The 22,321-nt window shown below is 40.5% G+C and overlaps 1 protein-coding gene across 2 annotated transcripts in view; it reads left to right on the top strand.

Annotated features, from left to right (window-relative positions):
- The window catches only part of CELF2 (CUGBP, Elav-like family member 2), a 131,783-nt gene that overhangs the window by 66,366 nt on the left and 43,096 nt on the right, over window positions 1-22,321 (top strand). For both annotated transcript variants that reach the window (XM_009868874.1, XM_009868873.1), the window contains exons 5-7: window positions 9,074-9,153; window positions 14,024-14,182; window positions 15,528-15,591. In XM_009868874.1, coding sequence (XP_009867176.1) covers window positions 9,074-9,153; window positions 14,024-14,182; window positions 15,528-15,591 — 303 coding nt within the window. The remainder of the gene's footprint in view (window positions 1-9,073; window positions 9,154-14,023; window positions 14,183-15,527; window positions 15,592-22,321) is intronic.

Genomic DNA, 22,321 nt, shown 5'->3' with positions numbered 1-22,321 from the left:
TGCACTTACATTTATGTATGCTTAGTCTGCAACACCAAAACTTTTGGGGATTGGAAGCAGCAGTCCCTTCAAGCAAGGAAAGCATCAGGATCATGGCTTTTGCCTCGGGGAAGACTAGGGGAAATGTCTGAGGTTGGTTCCTACAGCTCAGTAATAAATGTTACAGTTGGGGTTGAGTGCTGTCATAATCTTTCTGTACCCAACATTGAGGCAAAACAAATATTTCTGATTTTCTAAGTAGCATATGGAGGACACAAGCAGGAAAGGAGCTAAGTAACTGCTGAAATAACAAGATCTGGGCATCAAATGTTTGGACTCCCAAAAAGATTTAATTGACTCCTCGGCATCACCCAACAAGGAAATGGATCTTTCCTGGGATCCATAGAAATCCCACTGCATACTTACTTTTATTCAACAGACATTGGGCATAGTATGAGTGTAGAAAAGCTAATTATGAAATTCAACAGGGCAAGTGAGGTTGGTGGAGCAGTTTTAAATAGGAGTCTCATGATAATCAGAAACCGAGATTTTGAAACCATGTCACTGATGTATCAGGCAGGGCGGCAGGGTCATAGGGTTAATGTGGTGCTCTCTTCTGCTGGAGGCTGAAGATCTCAGTCCAGGTAGGTCACACACCAGTAGCCATAGCAGAGTCGTATCCTCTCTGCCACTCGGGTTTACTTCAGTCCCAGTCATGACTGATAGAATATCATGCCCTTATGCATCCTGCCGTGTTAAACTTGGGTTGCTTTCTACACACCCATGTTGACACTTGAAAATGAGTTCAACTGTGCCAGCCAGGTTTTCAGGCAGATGTTTATCAGGTTCACGAAACCACCGCTCCATGTGAGAGAGCAGAGTGTTGGCAAAATGGTTGGTATTGCAGCCGAAATGAAAAGTGCTAAGAGAGGTTTGCAGTGAAGGGATCCTGGCTGAAAAAGCACAGGGTGGAAAGCTGCTTTGCTAAAGCAGGAGGAAGAATTTATACAGTTAAATCTTTGTAATGAGTTCCAATACTTCACGAGTTTTAATTCATGTTACAATTTCCAAGATGCTGATTCCCTTTGCCACAAACAGGATTTGTTTTCCTGGCACCCGTTCAGATGCTCTTCCCTTCTAGACACAGAGGGGTGAACGAAAAAGAGTCCCTGTCTCAGGGAAACCCTGTGCTCGCCGTGCCAGAGCCTTTGGGAACTAGCAGTGCTCATAGCGGTGAGATGGAAATATGGTTCAGTAAGCTCTGTTTGGCATCTCTTTTTAATTGCATAACAAGTGCGCATCACGGTATCTTGGACAAAAAGAGCCTGAAAAGTATATTCATTGGTATTTATGCCAACTTTTGAGCTTTGTTGAAGGATTCGGGCAGATAGTCTTTATTACCTGTGATAGTTGCGAGGAGTAGCTCCAGGCTACATAGCTCGGTAAAACAGTTTTGGTTTGTGCTGCTTTGTTGGGTTTTTTTCTTAGTAAAGAGTAAGTTGACTTTTAGGCCATGCCTACACTCCAGCAGCAACCTTGCCGCTAGCACGGCAACAGTCTGCTCTCAGCTTGTGGATGAGATGTAGGGTTGTGCTGTACCACGTGGCTCCAGCAGCAAGGAGAAATCCTGTTCTGTGGCATCAAGGGAAAATGTAACACTTTGTGATGAGTGTGATATAAGTGCTAAGATAAAGAGAGAGGAGGAGATTGAACTGGTTGTTTCTATTGTAGTCTCTAGCCAAGACTTGACAGAACTTTAATAAAGTCACACCCGTTGCTGTCACTACTGATAATGGACCATCAGCATTTCTGCTCCAAATTCCTATTGTCAGCTGTTTCAAACTCGTCTGTAAAACGAGCCTAAAATAATGATACAAAGCTCCAGTGGTGGAGCAGTATATTTTAAAGAAACTGAAGTTTTGTTTTCCTTGAGTCACTTTTTTTTTTTGCCCACTCCTGCATCTGAGAAATAGTTGTTTATATCTGTTACTTGTTATATTCCGGCCAGCTACAAGATGTAGGCAGGAACCAAAAAGCATTGCTTTCCAAAGACTCTGGGGTAGTCCCTGTGAAATTAGTTGCCTGGCAAAGAGTAATTCCTGGCTGTGAGAAGTATTAAAAAATAAAAATACCCTGTTGGCTGTAGAGATAAAGAAACCAGGGACTCAACAGACATGGAGGCTGGCCTTCCTTTAGCCCGGTTCGTGGGACTATCTAAAGAAGCTTGCCACTGCCTGTACTGTATTCATTATTCAAAGAGAAGGATTCAGCCTGCAGGGTTGTTTAATCCAGCACTTTTTCTGAAGAGCAAAGTGTGCTTTACAAAAATTCATGATTGTGATATCATGTGCTAAGCTTCATTATCATGAAAAAGCAGAAGTGAACTGCCTCAGATGATTAAGATTTTAAATCACTTATTTTAAACGGCTTAAGGAAACTATCAGACCTCCTGACTCCTAGCATTGTGTAATGTCTGCGCGACCACAGGTGCCAGCACTGACAGTCCGGCAACGATAGCCAGAGTGTGCCAAAAATAGCCAGAAATACCCAGGTATGATTTGTAGCTGTGCTACTGATGTCCTGTATTGACCATAGGAGAGTTAGTCTCTCATCATTTTTCTGTTATCCCATTCTTTAAAATAAGGATAGCAATGCTCTTCTACCTTTATAAAATGCTTCTTTTAGATCAGTGGATCAATATCACTGTATCACTCTAGGAATTATTACCATCCATAATGATGATAAAAAAAAAAATCCTCTTATCCTTATCATAGGAGTGCCACACTGCAAATTATTCTGCTGTATTGCAAAGTGCAGATTTATATAACAGATAGCAGCAAGAAGTCAGCTGGTTAATAGGATGCACTGCAAAAAACCTGCTAATAACATGTACAGACAGTAGGATATACCATTAAAACTGTGGAAGAGCTCAAAATGCATATTTCTACATCTTCTAGGCTCCTAATTGCATGATTTTTTAACAAAACATCACCAGGCAGATGGGACAAGTGAACATTTCTGCAGACATTGATTACAAGGATTTATTGTTTTTGTTTTCTTTGCTTTAAGAGCAGATTGGAAACGACATGGAGAGTTATACCATGGTCAGGCAATTTAAATTCACAAAAATCCATTCATAACTTTCAGATTCAGGGATTTTCTTGATGAATTAGTGGAAGAAAATTAGTATTCGCATCATAAATAATTGCAGGGAAGGGTAGGTGAGGAGGTTTTATTCCTGTTTGTTTATTTACTGCTCTTTTCTGAGCTAAAGTAAGGTGAAGCGCCAGCCACGGGAACAGCCTGCGTTAGGGGCCATCCTCTGAGTTGTGGGTCAGTAACTGATGGGAAATGGGGACAGCTGAAGTGATGTACTTTTAATTGCTCTTCAGAAGCACCTCCATGCCTAATTTCTTATGCTGTAATGTGGCAACATTTTAATTTTTTCCAATCATCATGGCACATTTAATTTTCTTTTTCCCCTGCTGAAACACTTTTGAAGCTGGGAAAGAACAAGCACACCCAAGCAACCAGTATCTCTGCTGGCCTTTGGCCAGTACCTACATCTCAGATTTCCATCACTGCAGCTTCACAGCAGTCCTCCCCCATGGGAGAGTCTGGAATGAAATAATTTACAAGAGTTTTTAGTCCAACAAGAGCGTCACTGAGGCACTGTTAGAGAATGTGGTCTTTGCTACCCATTTGATTTGGATTTTGGGTAATTCCAGTTACTGAAGTCTGTACTTTGCAAGGTGGTTAATCGACTGTCCAATTAGAAATGCTTCGAGGGAACCATGAACTTCGGGAAATTTAAAAACTATAATCTGTCACCTGGTCAGTAGTCAAGAGAAGTCAGTAGAGCTGAAGAGATGAGGCACAGTTACAGGACGTGCCTCTTGCTACCATTATATGCCTGATACCCATAAACTAAAGAGCTTCACTGTGACTTTTTCAGAATGCTTTTCTTTGGGCTGAGATCTTGCACTCAGTCTCAGACCTGTTGTCTTGTGTCTTAAGCAATACCTAATAACCAAATGTCTATACAATAAACAATTCTTTGTCTTAATTTGTAGCTGAAGTGTATTTTAACCACTAAGACAGATTTTGTGTGATATCTTCATTTGGAGGCTGTTTCCCAGGCTATTCCTTCCTTCAGACTGTGCTATATTAGAAAAGGGAAAGTCTACTTTGCAGTCTCGGCTAGAAATATTTTAACACAACTAGAGCTTACTTTTATCACGCTTCAATTTCCATAGCTTTTTATTTGAGCCTTTTCTTTAAATAGAGGCTTTCATCTCAGAAGATCCCAAATACTTCTTGCAGGAGTATTTTGGCAGCTTTTCACTATTGTTTCTTCACAGAAATTAAAGAAAAACCTTGTTCACAGAGAAGTAGGAAGCTGTAGCACAACCATTACACCTCCAGCTGGGCAGGCACCACGCATAGCACCGCAATTGCTCGGATGACTTTCAAAACCTCTTGAGCCTTCTTCTGTGTCAGAGGGGTCACTGCATTTAGTCATTTATTTATTTTTAATTGATTACATCTGCCTTTCTCTCAGCTCCAGAACTTTAAAGCCATAGTTTTAATCTTATGTTTTTAATGCTAGGCCTGACTGAAAAATGTTTAAGGGTTCTGCATCTCTCTTTGGCTTCACTGAGGATTTGGGGGCTTTAGAATCTCTGGTATACCTCAGTAGTTTTATGTGGGAGGTTTCTTGTGTAGGTATGAAGTCAGACCTCTTACCTTCAGGCTTCAGTACTTAAAAATGTTTGACTTCACTTGCAGCTCACAAGTATTGATGTAATGTTAGACCGTGCATGAACTGCTGACTGTTTCAAAACAGTCTATGAAAGCCTGAGATGAGAAGAATTGAGTGAAGCGGGAGCTGAAATGGGGCAGTGCTGAGCTTTTTTAAATATTTCAAATAATTCAGCCGCTCGTGCAGCATGCCCTAGGTTTGGGATGGCACAGGTTGAGGAGGAAGCTTATCAAATTTCACAGCCCCTTTGAAATTCTTTCAGTTCGGGGTGGGAGAGGGCTAAGGACCAACTCTGTGAGTTTAGATGCTCTCTCAAACGAGATGGCAATTGTGATAATATGCTCCAAAATATCTGCGGTGACAGGGCTGGGTGCCTCCCTCTGATTCTGCCTGCAGGAGGAAATTGCTTCCAGCAGCCTTTCCCCAGTCAATCATTTATCTGGTGTAGGAGGTGAGAAGGCAACCTTGGAGAAATAACTAAAACTCTTAGACCTTTTTTCTCCCTCCCCTTTTGTTTCTGCTAGTGATCCCTGACATTTTGAAACCAGGGGTGATAATAATTGCAAGGTTGGCTGTATTTACAAACGGATATTTTCTATTTTTTCTGTGGATAGGTAGTTAGTGGTACAAAAGGAAGTGTCTTCAAAGCATTAGCTATAGAAGTATCACCTTCTCTGTGTTTTCTCTCCCAGAGGGTTCCATAGTTCTGGTGACAAGGAGGTAATTGCAGTATCAGGACTCAGGATGGTAGAACAGAAATGGTTTGCTTGTAGCTATTGGTCCAGAAGACCTCAGCCCACAGCACTACTGTCAGTGCAGTGTTTCTTAGGATGAGATACGAGGCCATGGAAATCTTTCTTGTTTCCTTGCACCACGAGGCATGAAATCTGATTAGTCTTGTCCTCTTATAATTGTGATTTATGGTCCTAAAGCTGGCGGTATGTTCCCGAAAGACCACCTGTATCTGTGAGATATAGTGAGTGAGAGTATGACGAAAAGGGTTTTCCCAATGCCTCAGAAATTGCTGCAGCAAGAGCCCTCGCTGGTTCAGGCAGAGCTCATCTGACTTAAACAAGTGGCACCCAGTGTCCTTAGACACCAACTTCTGATTAAATTCTAGGTGCTCAATGAGACCATCCTCCTAAAGTGCTAGTGTAGCCCATATAGGAGAATAAAGCTACTGCCACTGACTGTGGCAGAGGATACAAGCCTCTGAAATAACTTTTCTGAATACCTGAATTACATATACAAAAGTCTGGCCATTAAGGAGACTGAATCCTATGATATAGGATGCATTTCACACATAATAAAATATATGTACACACCAAATAAATATACAAATTTTGTGTGGGAGTGCCCAGATTTGGTAGCTGTAAAAATAACCCTTGGATGTGAGTACATGTTCTAACAATGTCTGGAAAGATGGTTAAATTAGCCAGCATTTAATTGGAGTGCTTGGTGGTAACAACTGAAGGTCTAGGTTTTCAAATAATTTAGAAACAAGGTTGTATACTGAATTTTCACTATGGTTATTGAGGCAAATTGGGTATTTACTGTGCAAATGGCCTCTGTCCATCGGTGGGAAATGGCCTGCCAACTGGAGATAACAAGGGGACCTAACCTTGTAGCCTCTGGCTGGCAATCTAATTAAAATGCAGACCCGTCTTCTCTGTGGAACGCTGTTTCCTTACACTCATATTCAAGCTGCATAACCTCATTCATCAGGCATTCCCCTTGTCCAGAGAACAAATTTCTTTCAAACCGATAGATCGCTGTGTGGCACTTCCCAGAGATCCGCTACGAAGCTCTTTTTCCTCCGTGACAAAGGCAGCGGGATCCACGCACGTGGATTTGGGCTGAGGAGCGAGGAGGGAGGTTTTGCGGCAGTGTTGGGTGTTGAAAGTCCCCAGCAGCCGAGCTGGGTGGTTAAAAGCAGAAGCTTAAGGGAGGGAAGAGGGAGTCTGCTCTACATTGAGAGGAGCGCAGCTTTATTTCTCTGCTGATTCCCATTTCATTTGAGACCTGCTAATTGCAACATCTCTCAGTAAGTTACTTACAGCAGTACTGCTGGGTAGAAATTGTGATAAATGCATAAACTGTGTCTTATTGATTTTTGTTGACATTTTACATGCTTCTTATGCATTCTAAACCTCCGTTCAGTAATTGTCACTGTGGTACACACTCCTGGATAATGAGGGCGAAAGAAGTAAATGAAGCAGTTGCTTGACCATTATAAACAATATTATTCAAGGCTCTGTATGGGATTTCTTGCCTGCCCTCCAGTATATCTCTATTTGTTCTCGTCCCCCATTGAATTTGCAAGACAAGAAATGAAAACTCTTGGTGTTATTTCCTCTGTTAATGATAACAGCAGAAATGGTTTTAAGAGAGATTACTTTGAGATGATGGTAAATTTGGGCCTCTAATTTTAGTGCACAGCAGCAATATGGAATCTAGCAGAGGTACTGAAGTTTATTTGCCCTTCTACTACAGATTTTGTCTAGATTGCCATACAGAAAGCTGTTTTGTTACATCGTTTTCTTTGACAGCAGTTTGTTGCTGAGTAAGAATAGTATAGCATCACGTAGTGGGGCTAAACAGTGGTAAGACATTATCAGCTGTTATGTTACCTGAGAAATATTTAGCCACAACAGTGCCATGAAGTTTACATAAAAGAATTCTAAAGTCTGATTTTATGATGCTCGTCTCTCATTCAGAGGTATATAAACCGGCTTAGGTTCTCTTGTATCAAGGGCCTTTACTTAAAGAGAAAAAAAAATACTGCATGATGCAAAAATGCATTGACTTCATGAGTAGATGTAGTGCTTTTGGGTAATGATCAGGCATTGCTTTCTCTTACTGTTGTTTGATTAAAATGTGAATACAGTCTTGACTTGATAATCTTACCAGGTACACACAGAGCAAAAAAAGAAAAGGTATTTTATGCCTCAAATTGATTTGCATAAACCAAACAATCTGTTGCTTGTTGGATTGCAAAATGGTTTATTTTGCCCATTGGCCACAGGGGCAACAATATTGTATTTTTGATGCCAGAATGTAGCTTTCATGCATTAGCTCTAAAGTGACAATATGCTTTAGCCTCTCAGTGCTTAGATTTGCCTCATTTGGAAGTCTTTTAAGTAGTAATAATAATAATGTTTTGAGGAAATTGAGTGGAACACTAAATTATTCTCTGAAACCTAAGTTCAAACTGTGCAAGGCTAAGGGAGCTGAAAATCAATGCACTTTTAAAGTCATTAGAGATCACAAGTGAAATAAGTCTGTGTTGCTTTAGCTAAGCTTTTAGTGTGCCATGGTATTATTACAAAATCAGCCTGAATCTGCATTAATTTCACAGTCTTTTTCTTTAAGATGCCCAAGGGTGCATGAAGAATAAAATGTAAATCTCAGAAGGCAGTGTTTTTATTAGTCAAAAGGGCAGTGAGCCATGCACTAAAAAAGTTGACCTGTACCATGCCCAGTCTAGGTATGACTGACAATAGTAAAAGGGTGGAAAAATAGCCCAGGCATTAGCCTACCGGCTTCTTATTATGATTTAAAAGGCTGAGGAGGAAAGAAAATGTGATTTTTCAGTTATTCATGCATGTAGCTTTAGAATTATTCAGGTTGGTGGTAGCTTCCATGGATCAAAGAACTATACCTAGGACTCGGAGAAACAAAAACCGTAGAGATTTTTACTTTTAATGTTATTTTCTTAAGTGTTGAGATTCCACCTTCATTACTGAATTTTGTTTGAGTCTTTTCACACCTAGTCACAGGCTACACAGCAGAGTTTTTCCCATCCTTAATTGTATGATTGTCCTCGGTACATCACAGAAATATGTCACATGGACTCCTTTACTAAATTCCCAGTTCGGCTGCCAGTGATGCCAGTCAGTTTTTCACTATCCACAATTTACCTGCACGAAGGCCATAGCAAGCAACTGTTAATGCATGGTCTGAATAGACTAAACTATGCAATCCAAAGTCGACATAAAAACCTTACTTATTTCAAACCCTGTGGCTAAAGAACAAAAACGAAACCAAAAAACTAACAGAAAAGGGAGGAAAAAATAGGACAAAACAAAAATTACAGAAAACAACCCTTTCTCCTCACCCATCGCCACCTAATTTTTTTTCTTTCATCTATGGTCAGATTAGCAAGTCAGCACTGTCGATAAATAAACTAGAGAAGTTGTTTATTTTTATGTACTACTGAGAACAGTGTCGTCTTGTGGCCGTTCTCGTAGATTGTGTTGGTTTAACAAGCGTCCAACCCTTTTGTCTTGTTGTTTTTTGTCTTTCCTGCTCCCTGTCCCCTTGTTCCCACAGGCTGTGCGTTTGTCACATTTTCTACAAGGGCAATGGCACAGAATGCAATCAAAGCCATGCACCAGTCTCAGACCATGGAGGTACAGTACTGTATCATTTGCCCTTTCTTTGTTTTCTTTGTGCAAATGATTGCGAATGGTAAAGCCATGCTCTCCTGGCTCAGATCAGACACATGACAATCACAGATTTAAACTTTTTACCGACTCACTCTACCTGTCTTTGTGAAGCTTATTTTTCTTGACGACCTGAAAGCGCACAGTAAGGTTGCTGTGTGGTATCCAAACACGGCTCTTGATCATGTTTTCAGTGGCATTCAGCGGAAAGTAAAAAATGCTGTAAATACCGCTCCTCACTCATATTCAGAGTATATCTGATGAGTAAACTACCTTTGATTTTAACACTCACACACACCCGCCCCACAAAAAAAATCTTAAGTTTCTTTTAAATAGATTTTTAAGTGTTGTGGTTTGCGCTGCTCTGAGAATAAGCTCAAGAGATTTAACCTGGCCACGCTGAGTTACTAGTGCTTGTGTTTTTCTGCAAATAGAATCTCTTTTTACATTAATATAATTTCTCCTTCTTCATGTAGCCAATAAAAATGCTAATGATGACGGAGCATATCCGAAGCGCGGCACTTCCTGCAGAGCACTGTCGTGGCTGGCCCCGCACAAGCAACGCTCTTTATTTCCTTCCAAACTGCCTCTACGGCCTTGTATTTTATCATGATAAGCAGCACAAAACTTTAAACCTGTTCACTTAATATGGACAGAGCTGCAGGCTTCCTTCATTGGAGTGGTTATCGAATGCCACGACTTGTCTGGCAATCTCAAAAACTTTTTTCAGTCTGTGATTTTTGTCATGGTCTTTCAGAATTTTGCACAAAAACCCGCACAAGTATGAAGTCTTTACTTACTCTGGATCTTCTAGCTTATCATTGGAGAGTGCATGTTATACTGTATTATGTATACTGTATCTTCGTGTAGTGATGATTTTTCTCAGAGGTGGCATTGATGTTATGTGCACTTGTTTTCTTTTTTTATTTATTTTTCCACCAGGACCTTTCGATTCAATTTTTTTTTTTCTATCATTGATTTTTCTTTGCAATGCTCTAGTCTCCCAAAGCATGCTGGGTGCTAAACAATCATTATTGCGTCATGTCGTTGAGCTGCTTTGTGTAACGAGCCAAAGGGGGAGACCAAGGGTGGGAGGGTGGACAGAGGAGGAGGAGAAGGAGAAGATAAAAATCAAGCCAGTGCATGAAACTGTCACTAACTGTTTCCTGTATTCTACAAGTAATGATATCAGCATTGCAAAGCTATTGTCTTTCCAAACAACGTGTTTGAATTTGGTTGAGCTTCTTTTATAATCTATGTGTTTTCTTTTCAGTGCAATGCATTTTTAGACCCCGAGTATACAGTTTTAGATGAGAATCTGCCAATGAGATGAGAATAATTGAAATGATCTTTACTAGAAAGCTGCTGTTGTAAAATCTGTGCAGTCTGACAGTATATTGTGAAAAAACTGCCACTTTGAGTCTCTGAAATAATACTCGTAGTAATTTGTCTGCCATGCACTGCTCCATTAATTCAGATCTATATGTTTTATTGGGTTTGGTTCCAAATAAAAAGGAATTGTTTATTGGTAATACTGTGGTTTACCTATATTTTCCATGTGTTTTAATGTATTTCTCTGTCTAGTATAATGAATTTTAAACAGCTCTACCTCAGAAGATGATAAAATCAAAGAGATAATACCTCTCCCATTCTTCTGTTGTATGAAATACTCCAAGAGGTTGCATTTTGATACCATACCATACTCCTGTTGCCATTAATTCTATAGAATAGTTACTCTTGAATCAAATTACTTCTCAACACCTTAAGAGATGTCATCAGTGAGATCCTCAAATTGGCAAGGTGGTTCCAATTATTTTGCACTTTGATCATCTGGATCTTTGTTTTGATTGAGCTTAGGCTGAGAGTCCCTTCTTGGAGAGAAGCAGTAGACCCTCCAGCTCCATGGGTGAGGGACTTAATGGAGTCTGTACCTACTGTCTTGACAACACAAAGACCGGTTATGAAGGTAGCACCAGCTGTTAGGAAGAAGATGGCACTAAATGGGGCAGAGGTACCATGCCGTTAAATAAGGAAGGGAGATGCAACTTGTGGAAGTGATGGGAGCTTCCTCTCAGGTTAGAAAATGGAAGAGCATAAAAGAGAAATCACCCTTTATGCAAAAACATTTTGCTCACTTTTGCCAATATTCTAGTAAAAAGCTAACTTGGACTGGCTAGTGTTAAAACTCGACTCTCACCCTGAAACAGTGGTTCTTGGTTGTCTTTGTTTCCTGGGGTTTTTTGCAAGCAAAAGTGAGGACAATATGTAGTACACAATTAAGTTTCAACCCAATTGCTGTAGATTTTTTTTTCTGATTTCATTATTTTGAGTTCTTTGGCATGGATCATTGACCAAGATGAATTTTCAAAGTTGGCTAAGAAAGAATAATGGGCATGTTATTGTCCAGATGAACACGTCTCTTAGAATAATGAATTCTGTAACTACTCTTTCCACCTGACTTTCTGACCTGGTTAAATCAACTGATTTTAAAAAACATAATTGCTGCTCTAGAGTTTTTGCTCTTCTGTCTCATTTCAGTGGAGTTTTTGTTTGTTTGTTTAGGGCATTCAAATGCAGCACCAATAAGAAGGCACTAATTTGTTATCATGGAGTAAATCTGATGCAACAGTAACAACCCTTTTCTCATATAGAGCCGCTTGCTTCATATAATTTTAGTCTTCATAATGTTTGCTCACTTGAAAATGATGAAGTGATGAAATATAGTGCAGACAGTGAAAAAGTGAATTATAGATTCATAAATTGCAGAGATATTGTTTTTATGCAATTTATTGACATTTTAAGCATTCATAAATATGATGTCAGCTGTAGTGTTGAGTGCTGAGCTGCTGAACTGAGGACTGAAATAGCCAATATTTCTTCTGTTGAAATTTATTTCCATTTCTTCGGAAACAGACTTAATCCTTTTGTACATCTAGGTAGAAGGCAGTAACTTCTGGTTGTTCTTTGCTCAGTCCTACCAATCCTCCTATGAAATAGAAACAGCTTGCTTTTTTTGTTAGCGAAGCCAGAAAAATCTTTCTTACACACTCCACCCCCTGGATCCTTTTTATTTCTTTTTTTAAGGGTTTTGGTTTTAATATTAATATAAAAATCACTAGAGAGAAGTAATTGTGTAGCAAGCTGACTCCATAATCTTTATTTGATTGCTGGAGTGGTAGGTATCTCCTTTCTTCCTCGCTGGAACACTGAGAGATACTTTTACCATGAAATGCACAGGAGAGGAGCTGGAGGTGGAATAATAAATCACAAGTGATTATTTTCTAAGATCATTCTAAAGGAACAGTATTGATGGGAGATCTTCATACAAGAGATATTATTATTATTATGGTTTATTTCTTCATTTTGTCTGTTGATTGTGAATATTCTTATAATTTGTCCTGGTGTGAGGTTCCTCAGAGAAAAGGTATGCAGCTGCTTTTTGTAAATAATAGAGGACAGGAATTTTTCTGAAGATGTTCACAGTGCTGTGAGAGCAGCCGTGGAAAGAGTTGGGTTAAGTATAACCCTCCCCGTATCCCACGCTGTACACTTCGGCTAAAGGCTGCTGTGTTATTTGGACTTGAGTCACCTTTCACTCTTACCGTTGTGTTCAGAGTGAAGTTAGACAAGAAATTAGTATAATAAAGCATGGCAGGTGGAGGGAAGTTATTCACTGGGTCCTCTGAAACTGGAAAACAGTACAAAATGGATTGACAGTTTTGATGACTCACAAATTGCTTGAATTAATTTGAAGAACTGAATCATTGCAGTATATAGTTTGCTCCCTTGATTTGAAAAAAAAAATGAAGACTTGAAAGGTAAAAATATGAAAACATTTCTTAGTGGGGAAAAAAAAAATTGAGCAAAAAACAACAGAGAGATCTTTCATAGTCACGTCTCATTCTCTCAGTGGCATTGCCCAGGAATACCCAACCTGAAGCCCAAGGGAAAAGTCCAGCTTACCTCAGAGGTCCATCTTGTCTGTCACCTCCTACTTTTTCTCAAGGGTCCCTTAGACATGAGTGAGGAGTAGGTTGCAGACCAGATCTTTAGTTCTTTTTTTACAACTGCCCTGTTTCCTAAGACATCTTACAGCCCTGCCCTGTCATGTAACAAGAGGCTCATAGAAGCAGTAGAAAAAATGGTAGCAGTCAGGTACAAGGGGGCTGCTGTCACCAGAACTAGTCCCTTTTGGTCTGCACCCTGCCCTTTGTTCACGTCTCAAGGGTTCTTGATACAAAGCGTGCCTGAGAGCGGGCTGCAGGTGGGTGAATTGTCCTAGCAGCATCACCCTTTGTGCTCACTTTGGGACAGAAAAGGACCGGCAACCCGCTGACAGCGGGCACTGGAGTAAATCTGTTGCTCCTGGTCTATGCCAGCTGCACCGAGCGTGATCGCACAGCCAGAGCGTGGTGGCAGGACGGTGTTGGCTCTGTGGTCCCTGGCAGCGAGGAGGTTGGACACCTCACCCTTTGGCAATGCCTTGAAAACAGACTGCAGACAAAGCATCACGTCCACCTCATCAGCTGGGAGGCTTAATTAAAGAGGACTGGTGCACTTCGCTGTCTCTGGCAGCAATTTTGATAGCTGGTAAGAGAGCCTGAGGAAAGGTGCTTTGTAAAAAGAACTGGGGAATCAATAATTTCTCCACAGCCTGTTTTCCTAAGAAGCTGGAAATCTTAATCCTTGTGGTCCTACATATGCCCATCACAAAGAGAGGGTGAGCAGGCAGATCGGGCCATTGCCAGGGGCCCTGTGGGACATGGCTGAGCTCACGATGTGAGCGTGACTCGGTGGGATTTAACACTTCTGTCTTTCCCCATCTGTCTAATCACAGGGCTGCTCTTCGCCTATCGTGGTGAAGTTTGCCGATACCCAAAAGGACAAGGAGCAGCGGCGTTTGCAGCAGCAGTTGGCACAGCAGATGCAGCAGCTCAATACTGCCACTTGGGGAAACCTCACAGGTCTTGGAGGACTCACACCGCAGTATCTAGCTGTAAGTCCGTTTCAGAGGTGGTGGCTATACCATACTCTTACTTGTTTAGGAATCATGGTAAATCAGCTAGAGCAAACTCCCTGCAATAAGTTACCAAGTCCTCCAGGTTGCGGAGCATATCTTCTTCTATGTAACAAACTCTATGTATATTGCATGGTTTAAGATGTGTCAGTGCTGCCCAGGACAAGCATTTAAAGTTTACTCATGCTGCAAAATAAAATTTGATTCCTTTAGTTTTATTGTTCTTTTGGATGTTAGAATTTGATGTTTATAGCTGGAATAAAATTTAAGTTCTTCCCGAGAGGAGGACAGATGGACACTGTAGGGGCCATATCTGTATGGTGCAGCCTCCAAAGTGGAATGTTATTGTTCAATCTTCTAATTTTCCACATTTTCATCTGGAAATTCCTTTCTCTTTAATGCGTGGTCCAGTCAATGCTAAACATGCGTCATTCATGCTACCTTGTACAGAAAGTGAAGACGACTGTGTTTCTCGTAAATCTAAAATGGTATTTTCCTTGGTCCATTTGTAAGATGAGAAAGAGATGTTAGCTGATGCCTCTGAAATCCACAGCCACGTGTCTTAGCTCCTGGATGGCCAAGAGAGACTCCCCTGCAGCACAAGTGGAGAGCAAGCCTCTGCCTTTTGCAGCTTTGGGGTTGAGAGGTCTGGCTTTTGGATAACTTGGTAGTCCCTGATGGTTCAAGAGTTAGACAAATAGATACGTCCATGTACATGTACTGTGTATGCATAAATGCATAATTTGGATGCATACAATGCTTTGGTATAGTGGTATAATTATAAACAGCAATTTACCTGGCAATTAAAAATATATATTAGTACTGAAGTAGGCTAATTGATACTGAGGAAGACTAAATTGTTATAGACACATATTGGTCTATTGAGTATCTGTGTGCTTGATTCATAAAAATGATATAGAAAAAAATGAATTCGAGGGGGTGGAGGAGAATGGACTGTGATTGACGGAGATGAGTTATGGTAACTACTAGACTACAGAGGGCTGTAATTAGTCACGCTATGTTGGTTTAAATAGATTTAACACCTGGTTGTTAAAAAGAATAAATTGATTAATTGTTTTAAAGCAGCAATGTTATTGAGTTTCCCTTGTGTCTCTCTGTTTCTTAATAGAGATTAGACATTAATATGGATTTACAGCATTGACTCTAGGGATGTTCATTCCAACAATGAACAGAAGCAAGAGACTATATAAATGTAAAAGAAAGCATAAATACTCCAAATGTGAAATGATGGCTTATTTTAGTTTTATCTTCATTTGTTACATTAGTGTCAGATAGATTGCTGTGTTGTGTTGTTAATTTGCAGCTCCTGCAGCAAGCAACTTCCTCCAGTAACTTGGGTGCCTTCAGCGGCATTCAGCAAATGGCCGGTAAGTTAAAAACCATTTCATTTTGCTCCAGCTATGGTTTGTGTTCTTAAGCTATTGAATTCTGTACCTCTAATAATCACATTGTCGGGGCGGAGTGGGGGGCACATTGTGTATTAAATGTGGCAGATGTATTGGCAGGGGACAGCTCACAGTTCAACGTCAATAGAAACCCTTTCTCCCCTCTTCCAGAATCTGAAATTAAACCCAGTGCTCCCGGGTTGTGCAAACAGTTTGTCTTGCATTAGTCACCTGCCATTTGTCCAAAGTAACCAATTGTAAATTGCAGGAGAGCTCTTAGTCCCTGCAGCCGTATCGTACCCTGTGAAAAGTGTCAGTAAAGCAACAGCAGGATCGCATTCTAATTTCCAGTGAGATTTCTGTATCCTGAAAAATCAAATTAATGGCAGCCCTCAAACATTTTAATAGTAGGTGGTGAGTAAAAATGGTCTGACCTTTTTAATGAAACCCAAGATTACAGGCCTACCTTCAGTGTGAATTTTCTGGCTTCTTTTATAATCATGGAAAATTAACTGGGTGCCTTTTTGACTTTGGAACCTTAGTTGACAAAATTACAGAACAGAAGATTTTATGTAAAAGCATAATCTTTAGTCTAGAGGAAAAAAAGAAAGAAAAGGGGAGAAAAAAATCAAAGTGTGAGCGGATTTGAAAGCCAGCTAGTTGGAGGGTTTCTTAGTAATGAGCTGTGAGCCAGTAGTAACTGATGTGTAGTGATTAGCGAAAGGTCACTCCCGCTGTGTGACCTACCATGCTGATACCCTAACTTAACATGATGCTAGAGAAGGCAGCATGTGCAGTAAATCAGAGCACAGATGCACATTATGCCTGCCGCGAAAAACTGTTAAAAAGCTTTTTTTTTCTTGTTAGAGTGAAAAAAAAAAAAAGGAAGCACAAACCCCCTAAATTGCTACATTGGTTTGTTTTAATCATGAACCCACTGAATCAATGAAATACAACATTGGGCTTGCTTCATCATCACAAAACAAGGGCTACAATATTCAGAAGCCTTTATGAACACCCTTTTCTCAATCTTCTTTTAATCCTCGTCTTTTGCTTCTTCTGGTGCTTCTTTGAATGAATTCTGAAATACTTTAACAAGTATAGATATACCGCACCATATAGCTATACCCCACAGGTATTCTTTGCTCAATTGTTATATTATACCATTATTGCAGTGACATCAGAAACTAATGTGAACCTGCTGTCTGACAATATAAATTGGCCTACAGATGACAATATCTCTGAATTATTCTCTCATCCTCAGTCCTGCTGGCAGTGCTTGCTGGTTCTATTATGTTACGCTTGCAATCTAGCATTTTTTCATCAAAAAAATGTATCTTAATATGATAAACGGAACAGAGAGGTTCAGTAACAGTTTTATGCTTGGCAGTTTTAGAAGTGGCTTTGAGCTCTGGGATTGTGTTTAATGTTTTCATATTTGGTTAGGCCTATGAAATGAAAGAATTGACACACCAAGGAAAAATAATGTGATATCCATTGCATTATGTGCACGTTAGAAGTTTTCTGTTGCCTGTTGCTTGCTGTTAGTGTACCTTCAGCTTTGTCTTCAAGAACTGTTAAAACTTAGAATTTCAGTCAAGTTGTTTCAGGATGGGCTCTCAATCTGGGATGTGATGTATTCTGTGACAATCATATGGCCTTAGAATGGTAAAAAGACATCTTAAGAAATTGGAGTGGCACATCATTGTTACTTGAGGGATATGCCTTCTTGGGTACAGATTAGATGGATAGTGCTCTCGTCTCTGGGATAATTTAATGACTGACTGCTTCTTCTGGAAAATACATATTTTTTAATCTTAATGTTATCAAAACAGCTTGAAGTTTACTCCTTTCTTTCCCCAAAACCTGTAAGGCTTAAACCTTGACGTTCAAGGTCAAATTAGTGATACTAAATTTTTCTCCGAGCTGCCACTCTACATGAAAGTGCTAGAGACTAGGCACTATTTTATCATTAGGACTGAGAGTTCATGTCTTCTCAGAAATCCAGTGGCACTGTTATGCTGTGCATCTAGTTAAAGATTCATTTATTATATTTTGTGAAAGGAATTGAAAATACTCATGTGTCTTGCATTATCTGCTGAAGCCATCTTTGAATATTTGTAAAGGGCCAGAGTTTTTTAACTTCAGCTGTTTATGTTCTTTTTACAAAAATGAACCCAGTGTGTGTTTCCACAATGAGTATAGCTTACCTATTATAATATTTCAAGGTGAGGAATAAACTCTGACACAATTGAGTAAGGTGCTAAAGAAGATCCAGCATTGCAGCTTGCAAGTTCTTTGAACTTTGAGTTTGAGGAGTCCAAGTTTTATCTTTGAAGTCAACGATTGTGCTTGCCACTGAATTCAGAGACTAAAAGTTTGATCAAAAGCCGTGTAAGCCATTGAAATTTCACTCTCATATGTCAGGGCTCTAGCATCTCTTTTGTGCTTAAGTCTCACTAAAGACCTTCAGTAAATCTGCAGATGGCACCAGTTTTGGTGGGAGCAGAGGCATCTGGACAGGCTGTATCAATGGGCCAAGGCCAGTTGTAGGAAGTTCAACAAGGCCAAGTGCCGGGTCCTGCCCTTGGGTCACAACAACCTCAGGAAACACTACAGGCTTGAGGAGGAGCATCTGGAAAAGTGCTCAGCAGAGAGGGAGCTAGGGGTGCTGGCTGACAGCCAGCTGAACATCAGCCAGTGGGCCCAGGTGGCCAAGAAGCCCCAACAGCATACTGGCCTGCTTCAGGAATAGTGTGGCCAGCAGGAAATGAGAGGTGATTGTCCCCCTGTACTCGGCACTGGTGAGGCTGCACCTTCAATCCTATGTTCAGTTTTGGGCCCGTCAAGACAAGAAAGACATTGAGGCAGTAGAGCATGTCCAGAGAAGGGCAACGAAGCTGATGAAGAGTCTGGAGAACGAGTGTGATGAGGAGCAGCTGAAGGAACTGGGGTTGTTCAGCCTGGAGAAAAGGAGGCTGAGGGAGACCTTCTCGGTCCCCACCACTACCTGAAAGGAGGTTGTAGCAAGGTGAGATTGGGTCTTCTGCCAAGTAACAAGTGATGGGACAAGAGGAAACAGCCTCAAGTTGCACCAGGGGAGGTTTAGATTGGATATTAGGAACAAATTTCTGTACTGAAAGAGTGGTGAGGCATTGGAATGAGCTGCCCAGAGAAGTGGTGAAGTCACCATCCCTGGAGGTATTTAAAAGACATGTAGATGTGATGCTTAGGGACATGGTTTAGTGGTGGACTTGGCAGTGTTAGGTTAATAGTTGGTCTTGATGATCTTGAAGTTCTTTTCCAACCTAGATCATTCTATGACTCGTAAGTCACGGTTTGCTAATTTAGGACTTCTATTACAGCCACTCCCTTGCCCAAAAATAGGGACTTTTGGATCTGCAAGCATTTATTTATACTGCTGAAACTCATGTTGTCTCTATACTGAACAGAAAGGACACAGCACATTCCCAGCTGCGTGTGAGAAAGAATATTTGCCATGCAGTCCTCAGCGATACTATTCCTTAAATCAAAATTTTCTTTGCTAGCAGAGCAAAGACACTGATTTTCAGTGTGAAGCTTCAAATTCCTTTTCCTTAATACCATGCCTCAGCTTGGTTAAAGTGTCAAAAGCAGGGATTCGGTTTTTGTTGAAAGGAATGGGGTCTTTAATCATTTTTGGTTGAAGAACATGGGAGTATGTTGGTTTATCTGTTGGTTGGTTTGGGAGCTGGGGATCCAGTCCAAAGAAAAATAGGGATTTTTCTCAAGAACTCACTTACCGGTAGACATTAAACACACAGAGCACCAGCTCCAAAAGCTAATGCCGTTCTTACTGTAAGAGCCCACTGGCACTACTGTATGTTCAGTATTGCCTTTGTCTTGTGTTCGTGAACTATGTGTGAAGTCCAAGCAAATCGTGAAAATGGCTCCCCTAAAATTTGTGAGTTATTAAAATCGGAGAGACAAAAAGTAGTCATTTGTCATTTAGGTTTCCAAGCCTTAAGGTTCCACATTTGGTGCCCCAGTTTAGGTTTTTCTCATTTTTATTGAAAAATGAGATTTTCATGAAATTGTTTTATTTCAGGAGCCAAGCCAAAGAAAATTGTGTAATATATCAAGACTGATAATAAAGTTGAGAGAGTTAGCAATGCCGCTGTAGGTACCGTAGTATTCCCATGGGCTTGATTACAGGAGCTAACCCTTCCTTGCTGGACTCTGCTTCACCATCCTTTGTAAAACACATAAGCACCGTCAAATGTATATTTTACGGTGAACACTTCCTCACTTTTCCTCCCTTCCTCTAATATCTGCTAATTCTAATTTAAAGGCAGTATTTTCTCTCACATGCCTCTCAAGCTTGTGTCTAGCTTGTGCTTTGTCTTTGGGGAGGAGTAATGATGTTGATGAATTACATTATGTGATTTGATTGTCTGACTTTAAAAAGACAATGCAAGCTACATTAAGCACTAGCAATCTTTCAAGCAAAAAAAAAAAATGATTCCACCTTCAAATATACACAAATTGCATGGAAGACTTAGTTCAAAGGAGATTGATGTTGTTTGAACATTCGCGTTGAATTTGACTGGCACTGGATCAGGTCCTAAAAGCGGTGGTTACTTAAGCCAACCTCCCTGTTTAAGAAGAACCTGGAAAGCACTGTATGGAATAAACAGGGAGGTTTTATGTTGCATGGGGTGATTTTAGAAAATTGAAATGTTCAAATATAGATGGTCTGTGAAGGTCTTCTGCTGTCCATTAACATAAAATGTTTTGGCAGGAATAAGTATTCACTCATACAGAAATCTTTCTATATGTGTGACCATTCGGGATGCACAAACATTTAGAGTACTCATAAAAACACAAATGGACTCTCTTAATTTCTTAAAACAGATAATGTGTTTTGATTTCTGAAGTCATGTAGGAGGAGAAACCATGCTTTTGGCTTTTCTTGCTTTGGCTTTCAAATCCCTAAACCCTCTACAGCTGAGACTTGTTATATTTTTCCAGTGTATGGGTTTTTTCCCAGTCCTTTCCAAAGTCTCTCACAGTTTGGTTGCATTTTGGGTTGAACTTCTGGCCCTTTCTGAGCCCTATTCCATCCATTTCACCCTTCTTCTGTTACCCAAGCCAGATTTCCTCCTGTTGCAGAGTCTGTAGGAGCAGATGGGTGAGAGAAACTCTGTGAAGTTCTGCTTTCTGAATATTTTCCTCTAATTGTTGGATTGGCTCAGTGGATCTGGAGGGACCAGTTGGAAGCCAGGACCATCTGCACAAAAGCTCTATACTTTTGCATTGGCCCAAAGATCCTTTATATCCTCTGACTCTGGTGGCTTCATTCCAGCAGGGCCATACTGAAGAAGGGATTCTCCTCCTATGACCTCTTTAGGCATATCATATTCAAAGTAAAGGTCACTGAGAAACTGTTTGCAGCTCAAGGGAAATAGCTGTTTCTTAAAGATAACTACCAGTTGTGAAAATGTTGACCTCAGAGACTAAAAACATTGAGCTTTTCTAACAGTAATCCCATTGAAAGTCCTACATAATTTAACTCATACAATTAGCTTTTTAATTTGTATTTTTAGCTAATAAATTAAACAACTCCATCTAGCATTTTTTAGAGAGGCGGAGTTTAAAGTAAATGAGGCTGTTCTCAATCCACACATCGCTCCTGCTTACAGCAGAAGGAGAGGCACCTTGAGAGGAAAACCAGCGCTCAGCACTTTCCAAGAGGTGCTTATTCAGGTGGTAGAAGTGCACGATATGGAAGTCTGGCTGAGTCTAGACGTGAGATCTGTAGCTCTGGCTGGGCTTTCCATAAGCAGTGAAATGAGAGCGAGGGGCGCTCTATTGCCTCAGCTCCTCTGTGGGTGGAATTCATTCCACTGAACCTCAGCAGTTTGGAAATTAAGCATCCCATCTCCCCATGATGTCGATGAAGAGGGAGTCACTCCCAGGCTGCAGTTCATCCTGCCAAGGACTGCGGATAAATCTTCCTATGTTAGGATCACATGAATCATCCAGTCACTCTCTCTCATTTGACTATAGCAAGAGCCGAGGCGAGTGACTTTTATCTGGATAAAGTTAGATGAGATGAATCTGTCCTGCTAGGACTGCAGACATTTCAACTGAGAAAAGCACATTTCTTGCCAGGATTTGTTTGGAGCATGCATAACCTGATAACGTGCTGAAATCCTGCGTGAGTCAGCTAGTAACTCCTAACTTTCCGTCGGATTTAAGCATGTACGCTTAAAAACCAGGACAGACTCAAATGTGGACTTCTAAGTTGTTTTAAGAGCTTTGCTAAATCAAACACTAAATGGTCAGGGTACCTTAAGCACTGTTCAGATAAGCAGCTTTTCTAAAGATAGGAGCAAAGTATATATATATGGCTTAATAGAGGTAGCGCCCAGGTCTCCTGTCTGGTTTAATTCTTAGAATCTGGCTGGAATAACGCCACGCTCTTTCAGACACAGCCTGTGAAGCTTTTACCCTCATTTTTAATATCAGCGTCTGAAGTGGCAGATGTCAGTGTTAGCAAATATCTATTTTTTGGACCAGAGATGATAACTTTTAGTTTCATCGTTATTCTTAAGCTGCAGTCAGGATTTACTTCAAAAGGCGTAAGTCCTAATAAATGGTAAGGATAAAATGTCCGAGGAAAAGGAAGTCAAGTTAGTGGGGACTGCTTATGAGCTATCCAGATTTGGGT

Source organism: Apaloderma vittatum, unplaced genomic scaffold (assembly GCF_000703405.1).
Source record: "Apaloderma vittatum isolate BGI_N311 unplaced genomic scaffold, ASM70340v1 scaffold15714, whole genome shotgun sequence".
NCBI classification, from domain to species: domain Eukaryota; kingdom Metazoa; phylum Chordata; class Aves; order Trogoniformes; family Trogonidae; genus Apaloderma; species Apaloderma vittatum.
This window is presented reverse-complemented; position numbering and strand designations above follow the sequence as displayed.